The sequence below is a fragment of the Malus domestica genome, chromosome 10 (assembly GCF_042453785.1).
Source record: "Malus domestica chromosome 10, GDT2T_hap1".
Taxonomy (NCBI): Eukaryota; Viridiplantae; Streptophyta; class Magnoliopsida; order Rosales; family Rosaceae; genus Malus; species Malus domestica.
In genome coordinates this window covers 30,170,459-30,189,735 of record NC_091670.1, presented here as the reverse complement: position 1 = coordinate 30,189,735, position 19,277 = coordinate 30,170,459, and the positions used below count along the sequence as shown (strand labels likewise).

Sequence of the window (19,277 nt, the reverse complement as noted above, 5' to 3'; positions counted from 1 at the left end):
AATTTTTCTTACATCTTGAAATGACCAAATTGTCCTCGTATATAAATGGGTTATTTCCTCTTTTTTATTTATTTATTATTATTTCTCTCTCTACCCTTTCTACTCTCTCTTCCTTCCTCTCTCTAAAATTGATATTTATTGGATGTTCTTAGATTAGTGAAAGATAATGGAAAATCCAGTTGGAAGATTTGATTTATTAGGAGATTGTTTGTGTTTGCTGATTGGTCCTTTTGAGAAATGAACACATTTATGCGCTTGCAGTTGCAGATTGGGGATTTCTTCCTCAAATCATCATCTTCTTCCCCAAATTTGAAGACCCAGTTGGAAGATTTGATTTATTTGGAGATTGTTGTATTTGCTGATTGGCCCTTTTGGGAAATGAACACATTATGTGTTTGCAGTTGCAGATTGGGGATTTCTTCCTCAAATCATCATCTTCTTCCCCAAATTCGAAATCCCATTCAAAACCAATCTACAGTCCAAAAAAATTTCAAAGTCGAAGAAAATCCATTATGAAAAACTAAAGACACCATTTTTTCTGCTACAATCTCTCTCTTCCACCGATAAATGCCTTATGCCTCTAAGTTCAAAGAAAATCCCATATTTGTTATATGTATCAATATATGCAACGACGTCAGTTTAGCTGTGGACATCCATCGTGCAATTAACGACATTTGGGGATATGTGGGGGCCTATCCGGAAATCCCTTAGAGATATGTAGTTTACAAACCTTTAACCTGAACCTAGATTCTGGAAATTCCATTAAAAATCATCCATTTCCAGTGACATGCACATGATATGCTTATAGATCTAAGCCAACCCAAAAACCTAGAGCTCATAGATCTCTTTTTGAAATTAGAAAAATGATGTCATCACCTGTGTGTCACCACCATATACACTATATGCACACCACATGCACATCGTATGTATAGTACATGCACATGATATGCACAAAACTGGAGATCGAGCAACGAGCTACTTTTCGCATTAATAAGAAAATTTAACGGCAATCTATTGGTATAGTTGATACAAATAAAACATAATTGTTACGTGTATAAGGTTACAATGGCAGTTTGAAAAGTATTGTTACATATATAAACCACTGCTTAACCATGAACGTGGAAAACATGATACTTGTTGTCGTTATTTCATGGACACACATGACATTTAACATCCTCTAAGTTTTTTCTTAATTTTGTTTTTCGCCAAGGCCAACTAGGTTATGGTCATACTCGCTAAATTTTGGGACCCAACATACGTGCTTATAACTAGTGAACATTCCCGCTTCTCATATTAAGTTATAGTCATGTACACCATATACACACCACTTGCACATTACGGAAAAATATTCACAAATTTATGCAATTAAACACTTGAATCAATAATTGTTCCATCCCAGTTTTGTAGCACATCAAAAAGTATAGTTTATTCCACAACCCATAGACCCCAACATGAAACACAAACCTTAATTTAACTTCTATGTATTAACTCATCTTGCAAACAACCCATTTATTCCATAAATCATTGATGTAGAAACTTGGAACTAAACACCCTACCTTACTATGATTGTTGAAGCTTCGGTCGTCGGAAGAAATGAAACTTTCCAGCCAAAATAGAAAATATGGTATAAAACCCAACTCACTCCTCTCACCTCTCTCTCGCATCTCTTTGTTCGAAATCAGAGGTATGAGGTCAGCCAAAAATCCAACTCACTCTACTCACCTTTCTTTGGACTTCCCTCTCTTTGAAATCTAAGTTCAACCCAAAAACCCAAAGCTCACAAAGCTCTCTCCACATCCCTCACTTCCAAATGTGAAAAGTGATGCAATGGGCTAATGATTTTTAATATTTATGTATGAGTATTTTAATAATTTCAGTTTCATGCATAGTGTGCATGGTTTGTGCATACTCGGTTTATCCTATTTCTATCCCAAGACTAAGAAAATATCATATTTCTGATTATTTCTCAATAATAAATAACGGGAGTAACAATAATAAAATCGATATTTAGAAGTTACTCGATACTTAAAAGTAACATATTTTAGCCAACTTAAATACATTCAGATCTACTATAATACTAATTTATTGTTGAACATAGATTTGGAATCATCGCTATCTGCATGTTATATTGTTAGGTAATTATTAAAAAAAAATATCACATTGTTGAGCGCTGTACGGGCGGCAAGTACAGTTCATCTTCGATAATGAATTTGGAATCGCATTGGTTAAGATTAACATCTATTATGGTTCGATTGCTTCTAATGTAAAAGATCACATTATCGAATATATGAACTTTGCACTAACTTTACAGCTTTTAAAAACATCTTCTAGATTGTTTTTCAAAGAGAATAATATTTGCATTCCGTCTTGGGGATGAGCTCATTGCCCTACTTATAGATAACGTTTATTCATTATAGAAATTTCATAATCGGAACCATTCAAATGCTTAAACATTATTTAAAGATCATCTTTACAAAAAATCATTCGAAACGGAAATCGTTTAGTCACCCAAATGTGCCAAATAGAGGGTATACAGTTCAGTGATGTAGTCATGTTAAATAATGGGGTCATGATTTCGACAAATAAAACTGCATTGGACCATTTCATTGAGCACCTATTAAAAACATAAAGACATAAGCTTTATTGGTCCTAAGTTCGATTTAAGGTTTTGATATAAAGGCTCCCAACCAATGTCGTAGCCAAGATTTTCAAATAATTGGGTCATGATTTCGACAAAAAAAATTGCAATGTACCATTTCGTTGAGCATCTAGTAAAAACATGTCAATTCTTGCCAACATCTGCTTAAGGCTTATGCCAACATATGTCAACAATTTCTATGATACGTAGAGACTTGTCAAGGGTGGCTATAAGAAACTGTAGAGTAATGTTGAAAACTGTCAAGGCTTGTCAACTGAGGCATTTCATTCAAACATTTCGTGTGCACAACAAAGTCGGACACAAGAAGAGAGAAAATGAAGACGATAGAAAAAAATAGTAGGAGAATGAGATTGTAATTTAGTTTGCCCTAGCTGTTTATAGACCCAAATAAAATACACATGCAAATATATATTGGGTTTTAAAGTTGTTGGGATCATGAACAACCAATGACCCTATGCTAGCTCCGCCACTGATACATTTCATCATTTATATGTTACTTGGTACTTATGTCATTGGTTTATTTGACATCTATGCACCTATCATATGGACCAAAATATATAGGTTTAATGCAAATCAAATTCAATAACCTGTCTTAGTAAGCACAAGAATCTCTCAACCAAGAATTTAAGAAAATCCGGCCGGTCGAAAGCATGCTTTGCCTCCGCTCTCCAATTTTCTATTCCAAACTTTGCCATGCACGACAAAGATGGAATCAACACCAACCTTGAGGCCACCTCTTTTTCGGATCCATTCGAGGAAACCACGACTTCTTCGAATTCCAACCCAGTGTAGCAGTATCCATCGTCCTCGTAGTAGTTCTCTTATTCCTCTTTGGTGTGAACAAAAGCTTCATTATATATTGTTTTCTGCTTCTGCTCGGCGTGGGAGGACACTCTTGTTTATGCGGAGGAGTCTTAGGTAGGTTGTCAAACTCATCATCCTTAGCCGGGAAGATCTCATCGCGCGTTCGTATCGTGTTGAGCCTGAGATACTTCTGTTCAAGTGACTCTTTGGGTATATTTCTTGCCAACAAAGGAGAAGCACCACCCCAAGTGTTTGTCCCCGAACCCATTGACGATGGGTGTTGGGGTGTCCTAAATTCCAGCATCTCTCTTTGCCTCATTGTTTTACCTCCCTATTTTTCACAGCCTCTCACAATCTGTGATGCTCTTTGTTTGGTATGTTGAGCGTCTTTTTATTGTAAAAATGGGGGAAGAAACCAAATTCCTAAAGGCTCCATTGGTTTCTTCAAAGTTAATTCGAAACAATTAAACATCCAATTATATTACCGATTAATTAGAAATTACTTTACTAAATACTCCACGTATGCAACACCGGCCGGCCTCTCACACAATCACAATCTGTCCTACATTATATGATGTACTGATGTGCATACAAAAGAGTTATAAAACATATATAAGATATATCCATATAGATAATAAATAAACGCACGACGGAGCTACAAAATCATCATATAAAAAATACGTTACCAGCAAGAAAAATGTACCAATTTTTGGTGTGGAGCAGGAAAATGATACTTCAATCACAATACATATGGGTATATTTTATGATTTTAACTTAAGATTATTAGAATGGTTGACAAATGACGGAGACAAAAGGAACGATTACCTCAAGAACTTGGATGATGTAACGTCAATTTCTATTTGTGTAGCTACTTAGTACTACAGTGTAGTGGTATTCTTCATCTGTGAATAAGAGGTCTTAGCTTTAATTTTCACCAAAGGTAAATTCGAACCATAGTATTGCTAACCAATTGTGAGATGAGGCTTACCCATCCTCTCCCTTTAATGTAGATAATATCGTTTGTTTTATAAAATAAAAAATAAAAAAAACTCTATCTATGCAGATTCCAACAACAAAAGGAAGCTACAAAGCTATTCCTTTCTTGGAGACAGATTGTCTACCCTCCCAGTACCATACCCTTCTCATCTCCTTATATTTGTGCGGTCACGGTTAAGACATGTCAATATTTTATATTCCTATTGCTTTTTGTCTTATTATCTCTATAAAAAAAATCAATATAAAATGTTAACGTGGCTTAACCGTAACCGCACAACATAGGAGGGGATCAAAAGGGTATGATAAAAGGAGGGCAGACAATCTGCCTCCTCCTTTCTTTCCTGTTTTACTTCTTTGGATTTTTTTTACGCAACATAAATAGAATTAGGAAAATATGCACAAATAGAATCGGTCACAAACTTTTAACAGAAAATCAAACAGCAGGAATACTAGACAGACAATTAGCTATATGTAAACCAGGATTTAGCGCCCCTCTAGTTCTATTTTCGATCAAAAATCTATAACCGGTATTATTTGTGCCAGTTGGCCAAAGAATAATTCTGCAGAATCCTTTGGAAGAAGTTTACAACAGCAAGATAGAATAAATCCAGTTTTGTGTAAACGATTGGAGGGAAATGAAAGAAGAACCAATTTCCAACTGGAAGAGACCAATTCTTATTCTCCACACAAAGACAAGTGTTATATTGGTCACTAAATCACTAGTAAACACAATGTACGGAAACAAATTCATTATTAATCCCTTACTAATTTCTAATTAAATTGCTTCCAATACCTATGTCAAATACACAAATATCCACATAATGTTTCTGTAAGACATATTCTGAAATCACAACAACAAGATATTAGGATCACGAACAAATCAAATCAATATAAAATAGAGATGAACTAAATATATTGAACTTATTTATAGAATACGAAAGACATTACTCTTCCGGATGACAAAGGATGAGTTCACAAGGTTGCCTTCTCCTTCCAATACTCCAAAATATCCCTCTACTGTATGAACAGGTTTTAGTATTATGAGGAATTCAATGTATGGAAGTAGGGACTTAACCTAGTATTTATATACCATTGGGGTTCCTTATTAGCCGGCCTATTAACAGCTACAAAAATCAAACCCTAACACTTAAGTGATTGAGTCCTACCATGATTCTATATCTTTGTAGAGAAACCTATTAGATTTCTTTGAGGTTAATTGCAAAGGTTAAGACTTCATAATCCTTATTTTACTAGGACTATCAGACTACTTATGTCGTTAACAACTCGATAAACAAGTGGCTTACAACACAAGTAATCCAATACATCATTCATTGTCATTCACAACTTTACAGTTTCTGATTTGTACAATAGGGTAAATACATGATATTTACCCTTTTCCATTTAATCTAACAAGTTAATTAAAGGGCAACACAAAGCCAACAAGGCTTCCCATTTTGCGAGGGTGGATTCCCACTTTGTGAGGGTTGAAGGAGGAACATTTATCGTACGCAACATTATCCTTATTTTGCAAAGAGACTATTTCCACAATTCGAACCCATGACAAAAAATTTATTGGAAATTAGTAAACAGGTTAGGGGAAGGCTTGAAATGCCCTGACAGGACTCAACATGACATCCCCGCCGCCGGTTTTATTTTGAACTATGCATCTGCAAAAGAGATGGTTGAAGAAATATTGGGCTCTGGTTTCAGGAATATAATAAGAGTAGCTAAACTAGCACATTAAAAAGAATAAAACCATACTTGTGCTTGTCATTTTCATGGCAAAAAAATCATGGTCTAAGCAGGAATTTACAAAGAACGTGATACTCTCAACATGCGAGCATAAGCAGAACAGAACCACATTCACAAATACGAATGAATTTAGTGCGTAATTGCTTTGATTATAAACAGGAAAAGAGTAGCAGAAATCTATGTTGCAGTTAATGAGCTGTGGCACCTGTTACAGGATGGGCTTCGCAAGATTCAAGCCGCACATTCTCATGGTTTTGGCACAGATCGGTTATACATTTCTCTACTTGATTACAGCTGCATCCTTCGATCATGGGATGAACCCTCATGTCTTTGTAACCTATCGACATATAGTAGGTGGCTTAGTGATGTTTCCATTTGCCTATTTTCTTGAAAGGTAAAATTTCTAGCCTGCTATCATGAACTAAACGATTAGAGTGCATTTAAACATTGAATAGAATCGATTAGCAAGTCTCAGCATAGTGAAGGTTTACCATTTGAATTATCGTTTCTGTTTCCCTGCAGAAAAGTAAGGCCAAAGTTGACACTAGCAGTGTTTCTGGAGATATTTTTACTTTCTCTGCTAGGGTAAGGATAATACTTTTCTCAATTAACATGAGTTGAGTGAAGCAGGAAAATACTGACCTTTTTCACTTGATGACGACAGGGTTAGCTTAACCCTTAATTTGTATTTTGCGAGCTTGAAGTACACGTCTCCAACCTTTGTCACATCGGTCGCCAACACCATTCCGTCCATAACTTTTATAATTGCAGTCATACTCAGGTGGGGCTTTAAAAGTTCGCAAACACCTGAACATAAATATACATCTTTCTCTTGTTTTTAACAACACTTTTCAATGCACATCACGTATAGGATGGAGGCTGTAGATGTTAGGAATCCCCGTGGAATAGCTAAAATCTTCGGAACCTTAATATCTTTGGCTGGAGCCATGACCATGACCTTGTACAAAGGACCTGCCGTGCGAAGCTCACCAGGAGCTCCAAAACACATCACAAGTAACTCTGTTCATGAAAACTGGACGAAGGGATCAATCCTCCTCATTGGAAGTTGTATATCATGGTCCGCATGGTTCATAATGCAGGTACTCATTGGATATACCAGTTCACTTATCAATCTACTTGAAACCTCCCTTTTTATGGGTATGGTAAGAGTCAGCCTAATTCATAGCAACACAACAGACTATCCATGCATTATCGGCTACACAAAAACATTAAGATAAAAAAGAAATTAAATCAATGTAAAACTACTAGATTTCATTTACAGTAAGTATTCTGCTATCCGTAGGCAATCACACTGAAGAAATATCCTGCACAACTGTCACTAACCACATGGATAAATTGTATTGGGGCAGCACAATCGGCTGTTTTCACAGTAACAATACAACACAAAAGGGTAGCATGGAGTATTAGATACAACAATGACTTCTGGTCCATCATCTATGCTGTAAGTAAATATATGATATGATTAGAATTCTAATTTATTAAGTAGCTATTAACAGTATACTTTGCATGATAAACAAAAACGACAGGGAGTTGTATGCTCCGGTATAATGGTCTTCATTCAACTGTGGTGCACAAAACAAAAAGGACCAGTTTTTGTGACCATGTTCAGTCCCCTTGCAACGGTATTGGTGGCAGTTATGGCATACTTCATTCTTGGTGAAAGACTGCACGTTGGCAGGTAGAAGCACCGTAATGTCAGACTTACAAGCAACATGTACACACACACACACACTCAATCTACTTAAATGGGTGTCTAATTTGATATTTCTTTCACTCAGAATACTGGGAGCAGTCATTATCACCATCGGTCTCTACATGGTATTATGGGGCAAAGATAGAGATCAAAATGTTATCAGGTCGCAAGAGCAAACTATATTAACTAGTAATGAGTAGATGAAACCCAAGATACAAACGGACACAAGTACAGGGTCCTCCAAATAGATCTTGAGAAAGAGGATGCAACTGTTGGTTTAAGATTATGCATCCTATCATTCGGAACAATGTAATAGGAAATAAAGCTAGTAGCAAGTTAGCTAAATGAATGTCTTTTTTGTATTGGTTTGTATGTAATGGCTTAAGTACTGAGTGCTAGCAGATTAAGGTCGATACAATCAAACATATATCATATTCTGCTTTAACTTCATGAGAAACGTCATCAGACCCACCAACTAATGTGGTTAAGGAGAAGACGCTTGGAAATGACCTTCACGAACTAGCACATCCCAATCATCCTGCAGCCAAGAATTTTCTATGATGCTAAGAAAGTTTTTGCTATTCATTTAAAGAGGAAAAAAAAAAAAAAAAAAGAATGACCAAAAACTGTAAAAAGGAAAATTGATATTTCAATAATTTTGTTGCCAATTATCATTCTTGACAAAAGCCTTCATACTAGATTAGGCCACCCAGATTTACTTTACATGACTACTTAATTATTAACTATAAAACATCTACAAAATGCCTAATGAAATGGGAAAGCTGTACATTATCCCAAAATTTGCTTCTACAATAATCTTCAAAATACCCAGTATGTAGCTCACTCTGCTTCTTCAAGCCGTGCACGTATGGACTCCGGGTTTGACAGTTTATTAATCCTGCAAGAAAATTGACACGTAAAGATATCATACAATTTGATCAAGGTTCTACATTCATAATTCAATATAACATATATTAAAAGTTGAAAACATACAATTTGTATATCTAACTATAAAGACAACTCACTTGACGACACTTCCAGATGCTAATTGACTTTTCAGAAGTCCATTCTGGAATCAGTTATAATAGCAACTTAAGCTGCTCTTCGACTTCACCTGTGAAAAGAATCACAAAAAGGAACTTAGGCTTAACCAAAGTTTCAATACATTCGGAAAGAATCTTCGGATATAGAATACCTTTGTCAATGACATCCACTGTCCTAAAAATCCTCGCTTATATGCTAGGCGGCTAACACCGTCCTAATTAATCTTTAGGCATTTAAAATTAAGAAAGAGCATCTAAACCTATCTAGGTGCCCGCCTAGACCTGCATAGGACTCTCACTTAGACAGAAAATAAATAACTTTCATTTTGCATTTTATTTTTTCGATAAATTGTAAAAAACTTATTGAATACTTGGATGAATATTTATTATATGTTTGTTTCCCATGTTTTTAATATGTTCTAATATTTTATAATCTATATGTTATTCTATTTTGTAATTTGTGTATCCCAATTCAATTATGTTTCTGGGGATACACGATTGAAGTTAAAAGTGATTCCAATGAAGAAAGAGGATATTCCGATGGAGAAAGGTTTAATCTGGTTGCAAGTGCTGGTGATTGTTACATCAATCACCAAATAAAACAAAAATGGAAATTCCATTTGGTTCGATAAGTAACCATGCAATGTTGCTTCTTTAATCATTAATCAATATTTGTTGTGGCGTGGAAGAAGAAGAAAAAGAATTGTGGCTGGTTCTTGATGGAGAATGGGTCAATTAATATATGAAGAGTGTGGAATATAGGTAAAAATTATGGGTGTATATTGAAAGTGTGAGGTGTGAGGGTGTTATGAGAAGGAATGTGGCATGTGTTATGATAAATTTTAATTAAAAAACAAATTTAAGGTGTATTCAACAATATGTGAAGTAACTCCGCCGTGTAAGTTTATCTTACATTGCCGGTCCCAAGCCCGGATAAAGGAGGAGGGGGAGGGCGTCAGGTAGTCGACAACCAGCACTCCATGATTACGTCGAATCCTTATGAAAATGAATCCAGAACGAAATCGCGCTAAAGCTACGGCGTCACCCGTAAGTGGCGCGCTGTGTGGCCCGAGCACAGTGATAAGTGAGCAAGGGTCGCTGTATCTCCATCGGCACCCGGATGCAGTGTTAAATGAGCAAGGGGGCTATAGAAACTTCTTTTCGAACGACTCCACTCAAAGTTGTTTGGGAGCATATGCTCCTATCAACTTTACACGGGACACACAAAAGAAGTACTTTGATCCTATTAGACGGGGAAGGGTGAAGAAGCTAGGACAGAAGGGTAGAGTTCAAGAGAGCAAAATGCGTTTAGGAACGTGGAATATAGGAACCTTGACGGGAAAATCTATGGAAGTAGTAGAAGTTATGGTGAGGAGAAGGATAAATATTATGTGCCTACAAGAAACTAAGTGGGTTGGTCGTAAGGCAAAGGATCTAGAAAACTCAGGGTTTAAACTATGGTATTCGGGCACAAATAGAACGAGAAACGGTGTTGGCATCATTGTGGACAAGACCTTGACACAAGATGTTGTAGATGTCAAGAGGGTAGGAGATAGAATCATGGCAATCAAGATTGTAATAGGACAAGAACTTATCAATGTGATTAGTGCATACGCACCTCAAGTAGGGTTGGATACGAGTTCGAAGGAGAAATTTTGGGAAGACCTTGGAGACTTGGTGCAAGGAATTGCTCAGACGGAGAAGTTATTTATAGGAGGAGATTTAAATGGACACGTGGGCAGGGAGACATGCAACTATGGAGGTTTTCATGGTGGCCATGGTTTTGGGGAGAGAAACGAGGATGGGGAAGGTATCTTGGATTTTGCAATGGCATATGATCTCTTCTTAGCCAACACCTTCTTTAAGAAGAGAGAAGAACATGTGATCACCTACAAGAGTGGGTCGTCAAAAATATAAATAGATTTTCTTCTAATGAGGAAAGGGGATCGTATAACTTGTAAGGATTGCAAAGTTATACCAGGAGAGAGCGTGGCTAATCAACATCGCTTGTTGGTGATGAATGTACATATCAAAAGAGTGAGAAAAAAGAACAAGACTTGGAAGTGCCCAAGGACTAGATGGTGGAATCTAAAAGAAGAAAAACAAGTCATTTTCAAAGAGAAAGTAATCACCCAGTGTGTGTGGGATAGAGATGGGGAAGCTAACCAAATGTGGGATTCCATGGCTAGTTGTATCCGAAAAGTAGCAAAAGAGGTATTAGGAGAGTCCAAGGGCTTTGCCCCACACCAAAAGGAATATTGGTGGTGGAATGAGGAGGTACAAACAAAGGTAAGGCTAAGAAGGAATGTTATAAAGCCTTATACAAGGATAGGACCGATGAAAATGGTGAAAGGTATAGAAAAGCGAAGCAAGAGGCGAAGAAAGCTGTGAGAGAAGCTAAGTTAGCGGCTTATGACGATATGTATAAGCGACTAGATACCAAAGAAGGAGAGTTGGATATCTATAAACTAGCTAGAGCAAGGGAAAAGAAGACAATGGACCTAAACCAAGTGAGGTGCATCAAGGATGAGGATGGAAAGGTTCTTGCTACAGAGAACGCGGTTAAAGACAGATGGAAAGGTTATTTTCATAATCTTTTCAATGAAGGACATGAAATGAGTGCTTCTTTAGGGGAGTTGAGTAACTCAGAAGAGTGTAGAAACTACTCTTTTTATCGTAGAATCCGGAAGGAAGTATTGGTTGTAACTTTGAAGAAGATGAAGCATAGAAAAGCAGTAGGCCCAGACGATATACCAATCGAAGTGTGGAAAGTTTTGGGAGAGACAGGTATAACATGGCTCACTGACATTTTCAATAGGATTTTGAAAACGAAGAAGATGCCAAATGAGTGGCGAACGAGCACTTTGGTGCCTATCTACAAGAATAAGGGCGATGTACAAAATTGCATGAACTATATGGGTATTAAGCTAATGAGTCATACAATTAAGCTCTGGGAGAGAGTCATTGAGCATAGATTGAGGCAAGAGACACGGGTTTCGGACAACCAATTCGGGTTCATGCCAGGGCGCTCAACCATGGAGGCAATCTATCTCTTACGAAGATTGATGGAAAGATATAGAGATGGGAAAAAGGATTTACACATGGTCTTTATAGATTTGGAAAAAGCGTATGATAGGGTCCCAAGAGATATTCTTTGGAGGATTTTAGAGAAGAAAAGAGTATGAGTAGCATATATCCAAGCTATACAGGATATGTATGAAGGAGCAAAGACTGCCGTAAGAACTCATGAAGGACAAACCGAAAGCTTTCCCATAACTGTAGGATTACATCAAGGCTCATCCTTAAGTCCTTACCTTTTTGCGTTAGTAATGGATGAGTTAACAGGACATATTCAAGATGATATTCCTTGGTGTATGCTTTTCGCAGACGATATAGTGTTGATATATGAAACTCAGGAAGGGGTAAATGCAAAGCTAACCTTTGGAGAGAAGTGTTGGAATCTAAAGGTCTTCGCCTAAGCCAATCAAAGACAGAATATATGGAGTGCAAGTTCAGTGCAAATGGAGGCCAAAACGAGTTAGGGGTGAGGATCAGAGATCAAGAAATACCAAAGAGCGACCGTTTTCGTTACCTAGGATCTATCTTGCAAAAGAACGGAGAATTAGATGGAGATCTCAACCATAGAATACAAGCTGGATGGATGAAGTGGAAGAGTGCATCCGGCGTGTTGTGTGACCGTCGTATGCCATTGAAGCTCAAGGGAAAATTTTATAGGACGGCAATAAGGCCGGCGATGCTGTATGGCACAGAATGTTGGGCGGTGAAGCATCAACACGTACACAAAATGGGTGTAGCGGAGATGAGGATGCTTCGTTGGATGTGTGGGCACACGAGAAAGGATAAGATTAGGAATGAGGATATCCGGGGTAAAGTAGGAGTAGCCGAAATTGAAGGAAATATGAGAGAAAATCGGCTACGGTGGTTTGGACATGTGCAAAGAAGGCCTACTGACGCTCCGATTAGAAGATACGACTATGGGACAGAGGTTCAGGGCCGAAGGGGTAGAGGAAAACCTATGAAAACTTTGTAAGAGACCCTAAGAAAAGACTTAGAGTACTTGGATCTAACGGAGGACATGACACATGACAGAACACAATGGCGTTCTAAGATTCATATAGCCGATCCCACTCAGTGACTTGGATTTTCTAAGTCTCCAACCGAGAAGTTTTCCTCACTCGGGAAATTAAGGGAACACTACCTCAACCTACATGCTCCACTTACAAAGATTCAACAGACAAGCTTCAACAAAAGAAAATTCAAAGAACTTAGCGAAGAAGGCTTTGGTGTATTTAACACAATACGTTGAAATGAAGGAAAGCTTATTTATTGATATCCCCGCTAAGTTACAAATATGTACATATACTTGAGTCAAAATAAACAAACAAGAGGGAGCCTTCACAAAGGTTGCTTAGGAGAAGTCTCAGCAGTCGGTAGAGCCCCAGAAAGAGAAGGCACCGGAGGGGGATCATTCGGAGCCTCAGTACTGGACAGAACCCTAGAAGGAGGAGGTATCAGAGGTTGATCATTTGGAGCTTCACTACGCGGTATAGCCCCAGAAGACGAAGGCAATAAATGCCTTTGGAATAAACCCACAAATCTCTGATGATCAAGTAAAACCTGACCATCAGATTCCTTCATCTGGTCAAGCTTCCTCTTCATGTTTGTAGCATAGTCATGTGCGAGTCGGTGCAACTGTTTATTCTCATGCTTGAGCCCTCTAATATCCTGTTTGAGACTTATCACTTCAGCCGCCAATGATTCAACTTGGCGGGTTCGAGCAAATAGGCGTTGGGCCATATTAGACACATAACCTGCACACTGAACACTGAGAGCCAGAGAATCCTTAACAGCCAACTCATCAGACCGTTTGGAAAGTAGTCTGTTATCTTTGGGAGTGAGAAGGTTCATGGCCACTACCGCAGCGGTCATATCATTCTTCATCACGGAATCCCAATGGTAAGAGGACCAGTAGGGGAGACGAAGGATGGGCGCCATATGTTGTCTGGAGAAGGCGGGGCTGCCTCTTCAACAAGGTTCAAGTCAAAACGACGGTTGGAGGGGCCAGACATTTTCAAAGGTGTTGAAGAGAGAAGAGGTCGGACAAATCAAGATCTTAGAAGTGCAAGAATGGAGCTTCTACTGGTGGATATTCAAGTGTGCTTTGGAACTTAATGTCAGCCCCTATAAAAATCTGCACTCGACGAAGCTTCAGAAATCGAAAAGGCGCCTGCTCAGAAATCGAAGAGGCGTTTGCTTTCTCAAAAGCTAGGCTGCTCAGAGACTACGAGGGTCGATCTCAGAAATCGAAGAGGCGTTTGCTTTCTCAAAAGCTGGGCTGCTCAAAGACCACGAAGGCCGATCTCAGAAATCGAAGAGGCTTGCTTTCTCAAAAGCTGGGCTGCTCAGAGACCACGAGGGCCGATCTCAGAAATCGAAGAGGCACCTACTTTTCCAGCCTTGTCAGCACCTGTCACACGTACTCAGCTTTGCGGAAATTATGGGCATTCTGTCGAAGATTTCTGGCGAAGTAGAAAGCACATGAATCGTACTGTTCAATCACCCACTTCCCACACGCAACAATAGTTCATGGGTACCACAGATAACTTTGCCAAAGTTCTCTGACAAAGTTGAGACACGTGAAGCTTGCAGCTCCCACTACATCGCTCTGATCAAGAAGGGTAAAAGAATAGCAAAGAAACAACACGAACAAAGTTTAGACACATAAATTTTGAAGGTCTAGCTACCATATTATTACCCACAAGGGTAAAGGAACAGTACCACTGCTGGATAATTGGAAAGTCCCGGTGTGTCAACCTCTGTGGTTCGTGGCAAGGTAGACTAGCAAACATGCCCAACCTTTACTCACATCCGAGAAAACACTCCCAACAAGATTGCTTGCTCCAAAATCGAAGAGGCACCGCCCTCCGAATCTTGAGAGCGAGACTCCCAACATGATTACTTTCTCAAAAATCGAAGAGAGGGTAAAGGAATAGTACCACTGCTGGATAATTGGAAAGTCCGTGTGTGTCAACCTCTGTGCTTCGTGGCAAGGTAGACTAGCAAACATGCCCAACCTTTACTCACATTCGAGAAAACACTCCCAACAAGATTGCTTGCTCCAAAATCGAAGAGGCACCGCCCTTCGAATCTCGAGAGCCAGACTCCCAACATGATTACTTTCTCAAAAATTGAAGAGACACCGCTCTCCGAATCTCGAGAGCCAGACCCCTAGCAGGATTGCTTTCTCAAAAATCGAAGAGGCATCGTTCTTCGAATCTTGAGAGCCAGATCCCCGACAGGATTGCTTGTTCGAAAACCAAAGAGGCACCATTTTCCCAACTTCAAGAGCTGGATCTCCTTGGATAAAACTTGTCTGTAATCTTCACACGCAACATCAGCTTTCCAGATACCACAGACTACTTTTTCAAAGTGCTCTGACAGAGTTAAAACATGTGAAGCTGGCAGCTCCCACTACCGTACTATGACCAAGCAGGGTAAAGGAATAGCATTATTACTTTATGTTAGGGAGACTCCTATATATGTCGACCTCCATCCCCAACGGACAGGCAGACCTACAAAAATGCTCAACCCTTCCTCTTATCTGAGAGGGCACTCCCAACGAAGCCTTTCGAAATATTCAGCTTTCTTTCCCCCCGATAATACCTCTGTAAACAAGCTATACTAGAGCAAGAATATCTCATATCATCAGGGTTAAAAGTAAGAGTATCCCATATCATGTTTTTTTCCTGTCTTTTCTTTTGGCCTTGTTCTTACCTGCAAGACAAAGAGAAAGAGAGCAATCAGTCAGCACTTGGAATCAAGCCTCCAGCCAGGAACTGACTGCCTGGAACCCCTTACCTGATTACTTACCTGGCATTGCTCTCGAGTACTCATCTTCAACATCTTATGCTTCCAGGGAAGATACCGCATCTGCCTGAGGAACAGATAGGGCAAGTGAGAAGGATACAAGGAAGCATGTGGAGACAAGCGTAACAGCACACGTGCCGATACATCCACTACTCTGTCAAAAGCAAAAGTATCCCATATCAGCAGGGTCGAACGTACACTAGATTTGATGGACTTGTTTTGACCCTCAAATTCTTCAGTCGGCCTTATACTCTAGAGGAAACCAGAAAACCCTCCAGCCCAGTTCAAGAATAAGCCTGTGGAAAGTTACTTCTTCAAAAGCAAAAGTATCCCATATCATCTCTTCTCATTTTTCTTCTCTTTATCCTTCATGCTGCCTTCAAGATAGGGAGAATGTGAACAATCAGCCGGAGCTCTGATTGCTTACCTTGTCTGTCACCTCCTTCAGCAGATCCCCTAGCTCGGCGACTTGGGGGACTCCTACTACATGGTTTGTATCGCGCTTGACCAAGCCTGAAACTACAAGTAAGCTTCAAGTGAAATTGATACATTACCTTGTTCATCTCCACCAGTTACAGATACCACCCCTGGATGGAGGAAGAGTACTTCCAGAGAAGATGCCACATCTACCTATGAGACAGATAAGCCAAGTCAAGATGATACCACACTCCAGTACTTAGAAGTTTCGTGGTTACGAGATCATTCTCCCACAATATTTCCTAATGTCATTTGTACTAAATCATTCACTTGTACTCACTAAAGGAGAGCTTGAACCTATGTACTTGTGTAAACCCTTCACAATTAATGAGAACTCCTCTATTCCGTGGACGTAGCCAATCTGGGTGAACCACGTACATCTTGTATTTGCTCTCCTATCTCTATCCATTTATATACTTATCCACACTAATGACCGGAACAATCTAGCGAAGATCACAAAAAGTGACCGTTTTCGCTACCTAGGATCTATCTTGCAAGAGAACGGAGAATTAGATGGAGATCTCAACCATAGAATACAAGCTAGATGGATGAAGTGTAAGAGTGCATCCGGCGTGTTGTGTGACCGTCGTAGGCCACTGAAGCTCAAGGGAAAATTTTATAGGACGGCAATAAGGCCAGCGATGTTGTATCGCACAGAATGTTGGGCGGTGAAGCATCAACACGTACACAAAATGGGTGTAGCGGAGATGAGGATGCTTCGTGGGATGTATGGGCACACGAGAAATGATAAGATTGGGAATGAGGATATCCGAGGTAAAGTAGGAGTAGCCAAAATTGAAGGAAATATGAGAGAAAATCGGTTCCGGTGGTTTGGACATGTGCAAAGAAGGCCTACTGACGCTCCGGTTCGAAAATGTGACTACGGGACAGAGGTTCAGGGCCGAAGGGGTAGAGGAAGACCTAGGAAAACTTTGGAAGAGACCCTAAGAAAAGACTTGAGTACTTGGATCTAACGGAGGACATGACACAAAACCGAGCGCAATGGCGTTCTATGATTCATATAGCCGACCCCACTTAGTGGGAAAAGGCTTTGTTGTTGTTGTTTTTGTATTCAACAATATGTGAAGTGTTAATTAAACAAGCCATCAATTTATTCATAAATTTCTCTCATTTACTTATAACTCCTGCAATTTAGAAGCAGCACGCATATCTTAAGAACATTATTAGTGCGAGAATCAAAGATTTTTAATTAGGGATTTCCTTCTGCACTTGCCAGAGCTTAGAAAAGTCTTTGGATTCAATGAATTGTTTCATGCATGGATTTAAAAAAAAAAAAAAAAACAAATCACCAAACACTAATGGTAAAAACTTCGACAAAGTTATATTAAGAACTATATTAGTTATTATGTATCTACATTTGCTCAGATATGAATTCTAGATCTTATTTAATTTAAGAGTTACATGTGTAGATTGAGGCAGGAGATACGGGTCTCGAAGAATTCATTCGGGTTTATGCCATGAAGCTCAACGATGGAGACAATCCATCTCTTACGAAGATCGATGGAACAATACAGATACGAAAAGATTTGCACATGGTCTTTATAGATTTGGAAAAAATGTATGATAGAGTCTCAAGAGAATTTTTTTCAGAGGATTCTAGAGCAGAAAGGAGTACGAGTAACATATATCCAAGCAATAAATGATATGTGTGATGGAGCAAGGACATCATTTAGACCTGATGTAAGACAAAGTGAAGGCTTTCCCATAACCATAGAGTTACACCAAGACTCAAATTTGAAAAATACACTTGACTACGGATTACACTACACAAAATATCCACCTGTTGTAGAAGGCTTCAGTGATGCCATTTGGATTTCTGACACTACATAATCCAAGTCGACAAATGGATATGTTTTTACCTTGGGAGGTGCAGCAATATCTTGGAAATCCTTTAAACAGAAATGTATAGCTCGGTCCACCATGGAGTCCGAGTTTATAGCTTTAGACTTGGCTGGCGAAGAAGACGAATGGCTCAAAAATTTTCTGGAGGATATTCCAATGTGGCCAAAGCCGGTAATGGCTATATGCATACATTGTGATAGTATGACCGCACAATCAAGGGTAAAAAATCATGTATACAATGGGAAGTCACGTCACATCAGGCGTCGACATAATACTCTTAAGAAGTTGCTCTCCAATGGAATAATATCCATTGATTATGTAAAGTCAAAGGAAAATATAGCTGATCCTTTGACAAAAGGTCTACCAAGAGAGCAAATATTATTTACATCGAGGGGAATGGGTCTTAAGCCAATTCAATGAATCGAACTGGGCGGAAACCTAACCTAGCTGATTGGAGATCCCATGGTCTAGGTTCAATAGGCAAACTGGTTAAGTTTGATTCAAAAGTTGAACACACAACTTACCCATTCTTATGATAAAATGTGTATTGTCTGTTGACGTTTGAGGGGTTATGTTTATTACATTTAATGACATTAATATCTTGTTATCAAGAGGAATATGGCAGACTATTCTTAATTAATGTCACCTATGTAGGAGTAAATGGGGCCACATTTATGAGAATTGATATGGCTAAATTCTCTAAAGCTCCTACGAAATCCGGGATTTGTTCAGGACCAAAATGAACACAGCCGTATGAATTTACGTGTGGCAGACATGATATGTGTGTAGCATATTGTCTCAGTTTACTACTGCGGTGGACAGTTCAAGATCTTCCACATCTACTGCATCACCAAGTATACCCGATATGTTTTCACTAGGGTAAGTTCAAGTCCAAAAGACACTTCACTCGATGCATATCATGTCTATTCTCTCTCAGTTTTAGGCAGCCTAATCATCAATTTGCATTTACATTTGCATTCAAATGTGGGGTAATTGTTGGAGTTTGAATGAAATTTCAACTCAAATGTGGGGTATTGTTGGAAATTTGAATAGTTTGAGTAGAAATTTCTTTGTCCCACAT

The 19,277-nt window shown here is 38.9% G+C and overlaps 1 protein-coding gene and 1 pseudogene across 1 annotated transcript; one reads left to right on the top strand and one right to left on the bottom strand.

Moving 5' to 3' along the window:
* The window catches only part of LOC103445674 (hyoscyamine 6-dioxygenase-like), a 61,136-nt pseudogene that overhangs the window by 4,648 nt on the left and 37,211 nt on the right, over window positions 1-19,277 (bottom strand).
* On the top strand, window positions 6,105-8,370 carry LOC103445641 (WAT1-related protein At4g08300). Its single transcript, XM_008384656.4, has 7 exons — window positions 6,105-6,605; window positions 6,734-6,796; window positions 6,876-6,992; window positions 7,083-7,311; window positions 7,515-7,673; window positions 7,759-7,910; window positions 8,011-8,370. Exons 1-7 carry the CDS (start codon window positions 6,391-6,393, stop codon window positions 8,123-8,125), a joined length of 1,050 nt encoding a protein of 349 aa, XP_008382878.1. The 5' UTR covers window positions 6,105-6,390; the 3' UTR covers window positions 8,126-8,370.